The sequence below is a fragment of the Nesoenas mayeri genome (assembly GCF_963082525.1).
Source record: "Nesoenas mayeri genome assembly, chromosome: 1".
NCBI lineage: Eukaryota > Metazoa > Chordata > Aves > Columbiformes > Columbidae > Nesoenas > Nesoenas mayeri.
The window spans coordinates 82,659,870-82,672,969 of record NC_137541.1 but is presented as its reverse complement, the minus strand read 5'-3'; the positions used below and the strand labels follow the sequence as shown (position 1 = coordinate 82,672,969).

The 13,100-nt window shown below is 42.8% G+C and overlaps 1 protein-coding gene across 1 annotated transcript in view; it reads right to left on the bottom strand.

The window, feature by feature from the left end:
- Nucleotides 1–687: 687 nt before the first annotated feature.
- LOC308040744 (ovostatin-like) overlaps nt 688–13,100 on the bottom strand; it is a gene marked incomplete at both ends in the record, with an annotated part of 28,428 nt that continues 16,015 nt past the window's right edge. The window contains 16 exons of the mRNA XM_080345045.1: nt 688–968; nt 2,942–3,047; nt 3,896–3,964; nt 4,567–4,657; nt 5,005–5,129; nt 5,548–5,763; nt 6,302–6,522; nt 6,778–6,943; nt 7,977–8,051; nt 8,463–8,619; nt 9,076–9,157; nt 9,634–9,810; nt 10,700–10,783; nt 11,579–11,630; nt 12,082–12,200; nt 12,535–12,658. Coding sequence (XP_080201171.1) covers nt 688–968; nt 2,942–3,047; nt 3,896–3,964; nt 4,567–4,657; nt 5,005–5,129; nt 5,548–5,763; nt 6,302–6,522; nt 6,778–6,943; nt 7,977–8,051; nt 8,463–8,619; nt 9,076–9,157; nt 9,634–9,810; nt 10,700–10,783; nt 11,579–11,630; nt 12,082–12,200; nt 12,535–12,658 — 2,145 coding nt within the window. The remainder of the gene's footprint in view (nt 969–2,941; nt 3,048–3,895; nt 3,965–4,566; nt 4,658–5,004; nt 5,130–5,547; nt 5,764–6,301; nt 6,523–6,777; nt 6,944–7,976; nt 8,052–8,462; nt 8,620–9,075; nt 9,158–9,633; nt 9,811–10,699; nt 10,784–11,578; nt 11,631–12,081; nt 12,201–12,534; nt 12,659–13,100) is intronic.

The following is a 13,100-nucleotide window of genomic DNA, read 5'->3' as shown; positions in this document are numbered from 1 at the left end:
ATCCGGTCAGGTGCTACAGTTCAGGGTGTGTCAGGAAAATAAATTCACAACATTTCTTACTTCCTTCCTACTGTCAGTGAAGTTTTAATTTTGTAACTTAGCATGGAAACATGCACTCTACCCAAAGCAATTTCATGCACCACAAAATCCTCGTCTGTGAAACTTAATGAAATGGCTTTTTACAAAATCAATATCATGCATATCATTGGCCAGCCTTGTGTAATTCTAAAACTCACACATGACTGATGAATCCTGTGCGTATTTGGGTACCCTGCTGCCTGCAGAGACTCAGACATCTGATTTGCTGGGGATCCAGGCCAGACTAACTCAGAAGCACAAATCCCCACTGACTCCAATTATTTTGTACATTTTGGAAAAAAAAAAAAAATAAAATAAAAAAAAAAAAAATATATATATATATATATTTGGGAAGAGGGATAATTCATGTAGACATGATGATTAATTTTCACTGAAAAAAAAAATGCAAGTCCACGCATGACTTTAGTAAATTGCTTGGTGAAATGCATCCTTTTAAAGCAAATACTTGTCCTCAGCACTTGAACAGCTTGCATCTTAGCTTATGTGCTTGTTCATGTCTTTTCCGTGGCAGGTCCTTTCCCCTCTTCCCACTCTGTGACAGATCCATCCTTTTCTCCCCGCTCCTGTGTGGCTGGCAGTCACCTCCCACTACCCTGCAAACAAGCCACCATGGGCATAGATCTCGCTGATCACCAGCTGTGGCACAGCTGGCCCCATGGCCCAGAATGCCCGGTTGTGGCCATGGGAGCCCAGTTTGGGTGGACGAGGGCTGCTGGCATGGTGGTTGGTCCTGGATAAGAGGATCCACATCCAGTCCTCCCGGTGCTGCTTTGCTCCTTCTTCTCCAGCCATGCTTCCCTGTCCCTTTGTCCCCTCTGCCAGGGCTCTGGTAGTGCCTGGATCACGCCCTTCCCACACAACCACCAACTCTGGTATGATGCAGATTGAGAGCGTTTGATGATTGCAGAAAGCACCATGACTTTAAGGATTAGGAAGCGGGACAATGACAAGAGATGCAGGAAAATGGGGAGGCTTGTCGCTGGTGGCTAGGACAGGGCCTCCTGATCCAGGGTCACCTTCTCTTTTGGACAAGCTCTGTCCAGTCTGATAGACTGGAGGGCCTGTCGGGGGGAGATCCAGCATGTGAGACCAGTCAGCCACCAAGCCTGGACTGGAACCTCTTCCTTTCTTCACCCTCTCCTCTACTAAATGTGATGCAGTGCCACTGCATGATGTCCTCATGTAAACCTCTACTCTTATGGCAGAGTTGCAAAGGCAGCACCCTATCAGGGCTGGGGAAAGGTGAGGGTCTCTTCAGCAGCCATGGGCAATGGGCCCTGCAACTCTGGAGGTGGCTAGGAGGGACTGACTGTGCTGCGTGTTACAGTAGTTGCCAGTGGTTATCAGCTGTAGCTGGAGAGCAGGCTGAGTGCTGCAGGCAGGACAGATATTTTTCTCTCTTCATCCTCTGCCAGCCAGCAGTCATAACTTGTGGAATGCCGTTAAAATGTTTGTTCTATGACACTGAGAAAAAACCAATGACAAATGTAAAAGCGAGGTTTATTGATGGAAAGGTATACATGATTATGATACAGATCTGGAGAGATGTCCCACAAGAGGAAACAGAATCAGAAACTAGCTCAAACGAGGTCTTAAACTCCCACTGTGATTAGTTAGGTGAAATGGCCTTTTCCAGGACTTAATGACAGAAGAAAATAGGGTGATATACCACTGTTCAACATTTATGATGGTCCTGCAGGGGAAAATCCAAAAGAAAATGGTCTCATTGAGAACAAACCAACAGCTGCAGGATATGAAATATAGTTTCAGGATACTGGGTAGTCAGCCTCTTCTGTGCAAGAGAGACAAGAGCTGGATCAAGGGTTGGCAAAAAGCTGTGCTCCTACCTCCTGGGAGCTGCTGAGCAGATAACAGCCAGCACAACTGCTGTGCTGAGCAGGACACAGACCTGGACCTCCCTACAGCAAGACAGCACCATACCTCTGACTAGCCGGCACAACACCTCTATGATTCATTTCACTCCAAGTGTTCTCCTCAGATAATGTGTGAGCTGGCCCAGAAGGGGTTTCTGTAGGTTTGGGGTGAAGCACCCTGCCTGTGCCCATGAAGCACAGATTTCAGAGGGGAGGCTTTCAAGGATATCTATAGGTAGATTATTCCTGGCTAAGTGCCGATGTTTTTGAGAAAACATGGCAGTGTTTCCCAGTCTCTCCATTATTCTGCATTTTGGCTTTCATCCTAGAGACTGAGCTGTTCGTATTAACAGCAGAGTCCACTGAGCACGTGTCATGGGACAGGACCTGGCTACTGTCTGTCTGCTCCCTGAGAAACCTGCCGGAGACTGAAGACTCCATTTCTGTCTGTGAGCATAGTTATTGCTCACCCTGCTAATCCCTCTGCTCATGCTTTATACTTCACCTCCTCACCTGCCTTTTTTTTTTTTTTTCCTGGTTTTCGCTTACCTTTTCTAATCTTTAGTCCATTTCTGCAACAGACTCTTTGCAAGGTGACGTATACTGAGCAACAGCATACTCTTCTGGAGAAGAAGGGAAGAAACATTCCCATTAGCCTGGAGACCACTTCCTTTCCCTGGAGGTGGATATACCCTATACACACTTAAGCTGGAGATCCTTGAAATCTCCTCCATTCTGGGACACTTTCATAAATTTTCAGTCACACCTACTTGTTACTTTGGGCATGAGACCAAGCTCACTGAAATGCAATAAGTCTCTCCCCCAATGCTATTATTTCAGTTATTGATACAGTTCGGAGGAATGTTTGTTCCAGGAGGGTTAGTTCTGGGTCTCCCGTAATGCACACAGTGTTTCTGCTGTCCCTGTCCCTCCCCACCATTTCATACTGGTTAAAATCAAAGACCTACCTGTTTCATAGTAATCATAGATCTGCAGAGGAGCTGGCTTGGGATGGCTCACTATGAAGACTTGCTCAACCGAGAAAATTATTTGTTTCCTTTTCTTCTGTGGGATCTGGGAATGGAGGGATATATACATATTTTTATTTGTACAACACCATCTGGAGCTCACCAGGGTAATCGATTATATATTCCAAGTCCCACTGATAAAGATGTGGGGCATCCATTATCTGCCTGCCAAACTGAGATCAGAAATCTGAATGGAGAGTCTGAAGTGAAACTGAAGAGTTGTAGGTTTCTTATCTTGCTTCTATTGCCTGATTCTGTAGTTATTATGCATCCTTTTACCAGAGAGGGAGAAAATGTCCCAAAGGACTCAGCTTAATTCTCCAGGATCTCCCAATAGTCAAGATGATAGACTCACATTCCAACCCCTCCCATTTCAGACATGAACATTACGTGTCACTAAGAAACGGGGAAGCAGTATACATGCACCACTGCAATATTGGCTTCTGTTGTTAGTTCTGCAGGGTCCCAAGCAAAAGTACTTTTAATATGTAAATTCTGATCCAGGGATTAGATTAGAGGTTAGAGTGGGGAATGAACTAGTGTAAGAGAAGGAGTCCTGTTGGAAAGACTGAAGTTTATGAACTTTTTTTCAGTGTTGATTTGCTATTGACTGAAAGGAGAAAGAATTCTGACTATTTTTATGTGCTTTTTTGTATTAACTTATTTCTAGTTTCTAGTAGGGCAGGTGTCAGTTCAAAAGTGTTTGGAATATTGGGATGTTACAAGCAGTTTGAGGATTAAGCAGCTTAGTGATTACAGGGGAAAATTGATGGGGAAGGAAACATAATAAATGCACTTTATAGAGTGTATCTTCTCTGTAGACGCATCTGTTACATGCTGTTTGCATCCTTTGTGAAAATCAATTATCAGTGAAAATCAGTGATCAGGACTTACATTTTCCAGATAAAGGAGAACATGGTCTTTCTTGCTTTCTGCTTGCATTACTGTACGACCATCAATGAGCTTAAAACCAAAGAAATTGAGATGAACTGATTTATTTATAATCCATTAAAAAACAAGTGCTACTTCAGATGTTACCACCACATGGCTGTGGAATTCATTCTTTTCATAGCCAAGTATCAAGGGTCAGAAGCTGATTTTTAGAGTCCAAATGTTGCTGGATAGATAGAGGGGACTCAGCAAAACCTGCCACTTTGTGGGGTGTATGAACACTTCTCAAGTGCATGAGATGCACTGCAGTTCATTAGGAGAATACGACCTGCCTCCAGTGTTGTATGGGTTTCAGAGCTAGTCTGATAGATTTCCCACCTTTCCCTGCTTGGGAACACCATACAAATGAATTTGTATGATGTTGCAGTTACTGCTGCCAGCTGGTCAGGCTATAGCTGGAACCCTTCCAAGTTTTTAGTGCAGGAAAGTCTGCATGCTCACAGCTCCCTATAGGGCATTCCAGTAAGGAAGACCGTAACCATGCAAACAGCTCACAAGGCTTGTGGATGAATGATTATTAACCAGGTCTTTGTTTTCATCCAGATCCTATCATCATGACCAGTCTTCTCCTTTGTACCTGGGGTGACTCATTTAATCTTGCTCCTATAGTTTACCTTATCCAGGGAAGACTTAACAGGAAGAAAGCCAGAGAGCATCTTCACATCAATAATAACCATGTTGGTGCTGCTGCGCTTTCCTGTGTAACTGAAACAAAAGAGGCCGCCATCAGTCTGGACCATACCTGGGGAAGCAAACCTCAACTCTCTGCTCCTGGCCTCACAAAGCACAGGGAGGCTGGTGTGAATCATGTGCACTTGCTGACTGGCTCAAATGGGAGACACTGTGGGGCCCCTGTTATGAAGGGTCCAAGTCTATGCTACCACCATCAGTCACTGTCACAAGGTCTTTTGGGATATTGTGACTTATAGGCCGATATCATCAACAAATTGATCAGCTCATGTTTCTTGACTTTATAAGCAGAACTGAATACACACAGTATCTTCTCAGCATGTCTTGTCATCTGTGCAGCTGCTTTGTTGACAGCTCATTACCTGCTTATGATGACAATATCAAATTTTGCTGGTCGATCCAGTGGGCAGGAAGCATTTGATATCTGTACTGAGAGCGAAAATCCAAAGGCCCCCTTTGGAAGGTGGATATTGTACCTCAGTGCTGTCTGAAAGAGGAAAAAACCCTTTTGTTCAGGCAAGGGTTTTCCTTGACATTCCAAAGAACAAGTGTCACACTTAGTGAAGCTTCCTGGCGATGTTGGGTTTGGTTTTATATGGAAGATCCTTGCTTACATCAATGGTGGACACATCACACTTTTGCTCTACAACAATGAAGGTGCTTCTTGTACCCAGAGCCACTTCCCAGAAGGAAACTAATTACTGATCAGAAAGGACTCTTCTTTTTTCATCATGCTGTGAATCCACAGGAGTCAGAATGTGGGATGTGGAAAAGAGTGTTTAAATAGTTTAGGGAAACTAAATAATTAAGAAAAAGTAAAGAGAAGTTGGATATACAATCATCAAAAGCGTGGCTGTATTGTATGTGGAATATGAGACACAATGAAGAGGAGAGCAGACACTTACTTGCATAAGGACACATCCACTGCCATTCACTGTTTGACTGTATTTCCCAGGGACCTCAGGAAGAAGGCTCTGTTGCAGCAGGAGCCTGTTCACATTGTTCACAATAAATACCTTCTCAAAAGGCTTTTTGGAAGTAATCATGACTACATTTTGTGTAACAGAATTGTAGGTGGCCTCACTATAAGCAGCAAGGGCTTGAAGAGCGATGACTGTGTCCTGAAGGAAAAGAAAAATAAAAATCAACTACAAATTATTACCAGTGCAGAGGAAGTCAAAGTCATAGTTCCAATAGGAAGCACAGTCATCACTTCATCCTGTGTAAAGAAACTCTGAATTTGTGTATAATCCCAGGGTTTCCATGTATAAGGAGCCATTTCATTCTGGCATGTGTGTTTTAGGGTGGAATAAATCTTTCTACTCGTATGAAGGTCTCAGAATATAACTCTGAGTGCTAGAGCACACTTCTGGAGTTTTTCATTATGGTGAAGCGTGTGTTTTCTGGCAAACTGCAGAACATCCCCAACACAAATATCTGTATTTGCTGCTAGTAAAATTACTCCTGATTGTCCTTAACCTTTCTATAGTTTTGAAGAAGAGGATAAAAAAATTAATTTGAGCTAAGAGAAGGGCTTGGTCTCTGTGTGTTTGAGACAGCAGACACAAAAGAGAACTAGGGAGTCAAAGCCCCACTGGCACCCTGAACCAGTGCCCAAATTCCTAGGACTGCCTGGGGAGTAGAAGGGAGTTGCAGCACCTGTGTGGAAGAGAAACCTCCATAGGGATTCTGCTGCCTGATGATCCACTGCACAATCTGTGAGGCTTTTGTGAGGTCCTCTTGATTCCGGTTGGGTTTGTAGAGCAATGCCAACAGCACGTAACTGGTAATCTCAACTTCGGCTGATGAAGCATGGTCGAGGAAGGAGGGAGATTTTTCTGATGGAGATCTCTCCTCCTGTTCCCAGTGCTGTGAGCCATCTGAATATGCAAAGAGAGAGTGAGGAGCAACCAGAATAGATTGGAGGTGTCACAGCTCTATACTGCCTCAGAGGCCTCTTCTCACAAGTACTCTCTACAGAGCAACAGGTGGTCTGTAAATTAACTCCACAGAATATTTGTGGAGGTTGGTTCATGTGCATATACTCTCAATATTGTAAAGGTTAGACCACATATCGCCAGCGAGACCTGTTTCCTCTTCCCACCTCCCAAATTGCCCAAATGGCTGAAACTCACCAGTTTCCTTTGCCGATTTCTGTAACACTGTAAGGAATGATTCACATTTTTCTGCCTTGCCAGCTAAGCAGAAAGCATAGGCCATGAGTGCCTGAGTGTAAACGTCGCTGATATTCTTCTTAGATGCAGTCTCCAGGCAAAAAAAGGAATTTCGGGCTACAGGGTACTTTAAAAAAAAAAAAAAAGGTAACATATGGGTCTAATTCAGAACAGTAGTCCTCACCTGGCCAACAATTTAATTTCTTTAAACCTGCTCTTCATCCTGTCACTATCACAGTAATGAGAATGGCACCTCAGTTTGTGTAGATACTTCAGCACAGAGAATACAGAATTCTTTAAAGAGGGATTTAAGACTGGAACATCATACAAATCAAGTAGCTTTTCAGTGTGTTCTTGAAGATATTGGTGTATAAACACAAGACTCCTCTGTTTCTTTCACAGCTAATTCCTCTGCTTACCTCCATGAGAACAATTCACTCTTGTATGTCTAGAGTCTCTTGTCTCAAACAAACCCAACATAGTAGTCTCTATCCTCAGTGACTCTGGTGCAATTTTAGTTTAATTCTGTGGAGCTGCACTAGGTTTACACCAAGTAAAAACATAGTTTGATTTTGTGTCCTCACTAATGCACTAGTCAGGAAGGTCCTCAAAAAGGATATTATGAATAGGAGGCAGAGAAACTCTTATATTGAATTCTAACATCTCCACTATAGTCTCCTTTCTACTGGCCACTTTTTAAAAAGGACGGATCAGCTTTTCATTGTGCTGGAACTTTGTCTTTTCAACATAACTTTTAGTTCCATTTGTAGACTTCATGGATTCACCTGCAATAACTTACTTTCTTGACTGAGCCATGTTTGAAGCTAAACCATAGTGTATGGGCTATTACCTGTCAAGACTTTTTTATTTGAAACTAAAATGTGTCACTAAATGTCTTGGGTCTCTCAAATAGAAGATCAGAGGTCTGTGCAGTTTCTACTTGAACACTGTTGCTTTAAGAAGTGGTGACCTCTATCACAGGAACTTGTACAGATACAGAGCAGGGTCACATTCCCTGGGAGCTGTCTCTCCCTCCCTCTCTCTCTCCTTACTACCTAGTTTGTACCTAGTCTGCTATCCAGTTTGCAGCAGACACTCGCACCAAGTCAACAGCTGGGGACCAATTCCAGGTGCATACCAGCAGCTGAAGGTCTCCTTACCGAGCTGGAGTGCCCAGCTTCTAGCATAGCAATGGTGATGTAGGCAGAAAGTGACAGCTCATTATCTACTCCTCCCTGAAAAGAACACAGAGGAATAATCAGTAAATGCCATGAGTGAGAAGTATTTAAATATGAATTGTTTTATTCCAGCTGGGAAAGTGTGGCTAGCCCTGGAGACAGTCCAAAAGGAAGAAAAGCATCAACAAATCTCTTAAAGAGCTTTTGAGTAAGGAGAAGCCTGTTGCTGCCACCCCAAAAAACATCACTCCCTCAAGCTTATAGTCCTGTAACCCTATCTGAAGTGTTCATAAGATGTAAAGTATGGTGCAGGAAAGGTGACTGAGCTGAAAATAATCACTGTAAGGTGTGGAGACTTAGCTCTTGGCAGAGGACAGACATTTGGAGTAAAGTATAGTTTTTGACAGTAATGGGAGAGAGCATTAATGAAAAGAGTGGAAATTTGACAAAGAAGTAATTTTCAGCCACCTTCAAGGCATTGTTGAAGAGTGTTCCAACACTTCGGAAACAGCCATCTGGCTTCTGCTTGCTTGCCAGCCACATCAGGGTTTGAGCTTGGACATTGTCATCAATATAGATGAAGTGACTGGTTTGTGCAAATGATTTGTACACAAAGGCAGTGAGCCTGCAAGGGAAAGATGAAACTGTGATATGAGCACTGTAAGCAGGAACAGAAAAAGTCCCTCCCTTTCATGCTATACATAAACATGTTGGTGGCTTCGTTTGTCTCTGTGTGCTCCTCCAAGAGAAAGTAGTTAAAGAAAGAATAGCTAGATGAGACACAGGAAGGCTGTCCAGCACACTCTGGGCTTGATCCTGGCCACAGAGTACTGCAGTGCCTTGGGTTTCATGGGAGACAGCAGGAATGCAAATCAAGATGTCAGATGGGCCTATAGGAATTGTTTTCTCTCTGCCCACCCCACCTGACAGGAAGTAGAGAGCCATTTTTCTTAGTACTTACAGAGTACCAGTCTTAACCAGCTCTGTATATCTGATTTAGCTAGTAAAGAAACCTCTTAACTGCATCATGTCAATTCAATGCAAATTCATCTCTGATCCATTTCTGCTCCCAGTCACTCACCAGGTGTTCCCTTCTTTATCTCTGGTGCCAAAGATGCTATAGGACCCATCAGGGTGTTTGTACGACAGCTGCTTCTGGTAGCCTGCAAAAAACACGAAAGTGTTCTCTGATTTAAAAACAAAACACTATTCTGTTTGCTATCAGATTTATCTGAAACCACAGTGGGCAGGGGAGCCTCGAGGAAGCTTAGATGGAAGCATGGAACATCTTGTCCTGCAGAAACACTGGGTCACAGAATGGGCAGAACTGTATCAGCTCTCTGCTCCAACTAAGCTAACAGGATTAGGATAAATGCTTTGCTTGGATGGAAAAGGAGAAAGAGACTGAAAGGCAGAACCTCTAAAGAAACATGACAGTTGAGTCTTAGCAAATTAGGACAAGAAAAGAAAGAAGATAGAGCAAAGATAGAAAATGTCTTGATGAGGGCAGGCCCTTGGGTCACTGAGTTGTACTACGGCAGCAGTGCCGTACTGCTCCGATAGCCATGCTGCTGCTTCTGCTCACTGTTCCTCAATGGGATTTTCAGTATAGATCATAGGGGAAGCACCAAGGTCTCACCGCTTACTAAGTATCCGATGGCCTTGGATTTGACCTCCTCACTCAGCTGTCCTGTCTTGTTCAGATAGTCCAGGACGTAGATGTTGGGTGCAAACAGGACCATGTTCTGCTCTCCACAGCCGAATGGCATCTGGAGGAGCTGGTGCACATTCTGCATAGCAGTGCCCATGATGTCGCCTGGTAAAGCGGAGGTGCCAGTGGGTATTAACACAACTCATGTTCACTGAAATAAACAGTAATTTCTGTTCTGTAGGCAAAGTCATGGAAAGCCTAGCTGTGGTTGCAAGCCTTTCCAACAAGCATGAAACTCTCGGTGATGAGTGATTTGTTCTGTTCTGCTTTGCAGTCAATAAAGAAATCCCTTCCCTTTCCCTCTTACTTAGTCTAAATTGCCCACACCAGAAACACCACCTATTTTAATGCCACTTCAAGCAGATACTTCTTATTAGAAATGAAAAGAAGTACCTTCAGGAGAATTCTGTTTCCAGAGGAGTGAGGGGGAACAGCCCAGAGATGCTACAGTGAACCATGTATTTCAGAATTAACAGCTAATGCTGAGAAGGAACATTGGTTATGCAGATGGATGATAGACCACCTCTTAATTGCTATCTTTAGGAAAGATAGCACAGACCCAGCAAGCAATTTCTGTAATGAGCTGAAATCACCAATATTACAAAGCAAAGACTTTATGACTAGTAGTCATGTAACCAATTCCAGGTTATTTCCAGGAAGAAACCGAAAAGAATCCACTGGTATCTCTGATTTGCGGGGAGGTCAATGGAAAAAAGTCTTACTGACCTGAGTCTGGCTGAGGTCATAACTCAGAACTGTGTTACTTCAGATCAAAACATTCAAATACAATAAATTTGAACAGAAAAATGAAGAAGGATGTAACCAATATTTAAATTTGTTTTCTCTGATGCAAGAGAGAGCATTGCCAGACAGGATGAGAATCAGTCTCTTTGCTCACAAGTTTCCCACACAAACATTTTGAATCCTGAAAAAGCTTTCATTTTTTATCTTTTACATTATCTTTCTTTTTCTGTTTTATTAGTTATGTATTTACCAACAACAGAAAAGGAAGCTCTGGCTGATCCTTCCACCACATTTGTAGGTAGATCTAGAGAAACATCTTGAATAATTACATCATCTGTGGAGAAAAATATTGAGTTCATTTGCATAGGAACATTGGTTATAGCAGTGAAATATTCCTGGTAGGAATTGCACAAAACTGCACACAGCAATAGACAGCAATAAACAGCAATAGACAGAAACTCATAGCTGCCTCTGAGAACATAAGGAGAAAGAGGGGCACAACAAAATCAAAATTCTGAAAACTAGATTAAATGGTCCATTAACTGTCACTGCTCAACAGAAATCAGTTGAACAGGGCAAGGCTGGTGCTCACAGGCTGTAGTGTCTGTGAACCCTGGGAATTTTTTCAGTGAGACACTGGGAAAAGCTTGTTGGTGATGGTCAGGGTTGGGTTTTTTTGCCTCTTTTAAGCAGAGCTTCTAGGAAACCTTGGAAACTGTTTCCTGTCAGCACCGAGGTGGTGTGGAAGGGAACATTACATTCCCTCTCTCACTCCCACTAGAAGTGGAAAGCTACAAGCTACAGTTATTCATGCAATAGCCAACAGCAGCTGAGTGTGTGAAAGGCATAATAGATTTTACACAAATGGGTCATCTCCCTATGATAGCTCCAGAGAAGCCTTCTTCAACATCTGAGCACTTTTAACTGCAGCACAGACACTAAGTGACATGCACCAGATCACACAGGAGGTTTGTAGCAGGGAATTGAACTGTAAGTGCTCACACTAGCTGCCATTTGGGGAATTCACGGGGAAAGAGGAAGGACAGCACCAATGAGCACTGCAGGAAAGAGTGCAAACTCCAGCCTGCCTTTCAGTTCCTCACAAGACAGCAGTATATAAGACCCTTACCTGTTGTACAGATTAGGGAGTTTTGGGTCTTTTCCCTTCTGATGCCTTCAGGCTGCATGGTGATGGGAAGGAGAGACACATGCAGTGGATAAGCACAAAGCATGCAGAAGCAATGCAGTGACAGAAGAGCCACTCCCACCCCATCCTCCAGCATCCTTAGACAGCTGGTTTGAAGCAACAGTTTACAGGTTCATGTTTGATGTGATTGCTACTAAAAGGGAGTTCCCATCAGATGGAGTTCCTAATTTCCGGTGTCTCCTATGCATGAGGAAGATATGCACTTACCAACACCCACTGATCCTTACGGAAGAGGATGTCAGATGGGTGCAGACTTGGTCTTAGATTGAATGGCCAGACCCTGTCCCAGCCAGATGAAGGTGGAGACAAACCAGGAGTTCATTAGGGAACACGAAAAACTTTTACTTCCTTTTAGTACTTTTGCTGTATTTTTCTTTCCTGATGGAAGGGAATACAGGGCAAACAGTAAGGGTTGTCAGCAGTACCTCAACCAACAGTGTTCTGATCTGGGTGTCTCTGTAGTCAATACTGATGTTTCTAGGTGCTTTGTCTCCACAAGCTCCACTATTTTTGGTCTCTGCAGTAATGCTGAATACTATATTACCTTAAATAATAGCAGAAAAGGAAAAAAAAAATGGACCTCTTTCATGCAGATTGATGATTAAAGTAATAAATTTTATCTGATAATGAATATCTACAGATATTAAATAGTGCAAAATAATGAGCGGTCAGTCATTCTAGGTCAGACATATGGGAAGAGAGCTGATGTCTAAAAATGGGAATGATAAACACACTGCAGTTGTGGAGGAACTCTTTAGCCCACACAGCTGGAAACACCAGTGCTGGACCAAGTTCTCCAGGTTGGAAGAGGATTATTTTTTTGCAGGTGAGGTATAAATTGATTATTAACAATCTCAGGTAGATTTAAAGGCACTTACCAATTTCTTTGGAGAAAATATTCCAGACATGGGTCTTTCTTTGCTTGGCACATACACATCCATCATCCTCTGGGGAGATGAGTTTGGCCTGATAAGCAAGGGAATCTGACAGCAAAACATTAATCTGAGAACAGAAAGAGAAATGTGATGAGATAAAGATGTTGTACCATATGAAAATGGTGCTTTACTGCTAGAGGGGGTGAGATAGTCTCTGCTTATGTCCAACATTAACATTGTAGAGCGTGTTTAAGGCCTGGGATGATGGTGTTAGATGAATCATCCATCAGATGTAACCTTAACAGTACTCCCTTTTGCTTCTTATGACATTCTTGATTGACATGTTAAATATCCCATGCATACATTTGATTCCTGATCAGAATATTGAGTTATGTTATGTCCAGTTGAGCTGGTGCTAATGTCTTTGAACTAATTTGCAAAGGAAACCATTGTTTAGTGGTTTTTCCTTCAGTTGCTGTAGAAATACTTAAAAATGAGATTGCAAGATGAAAGCCTCAATAATGGAGATCTTTTTTCTAGGATGTTTAAAACCCGAGGCCTTTTGTTTT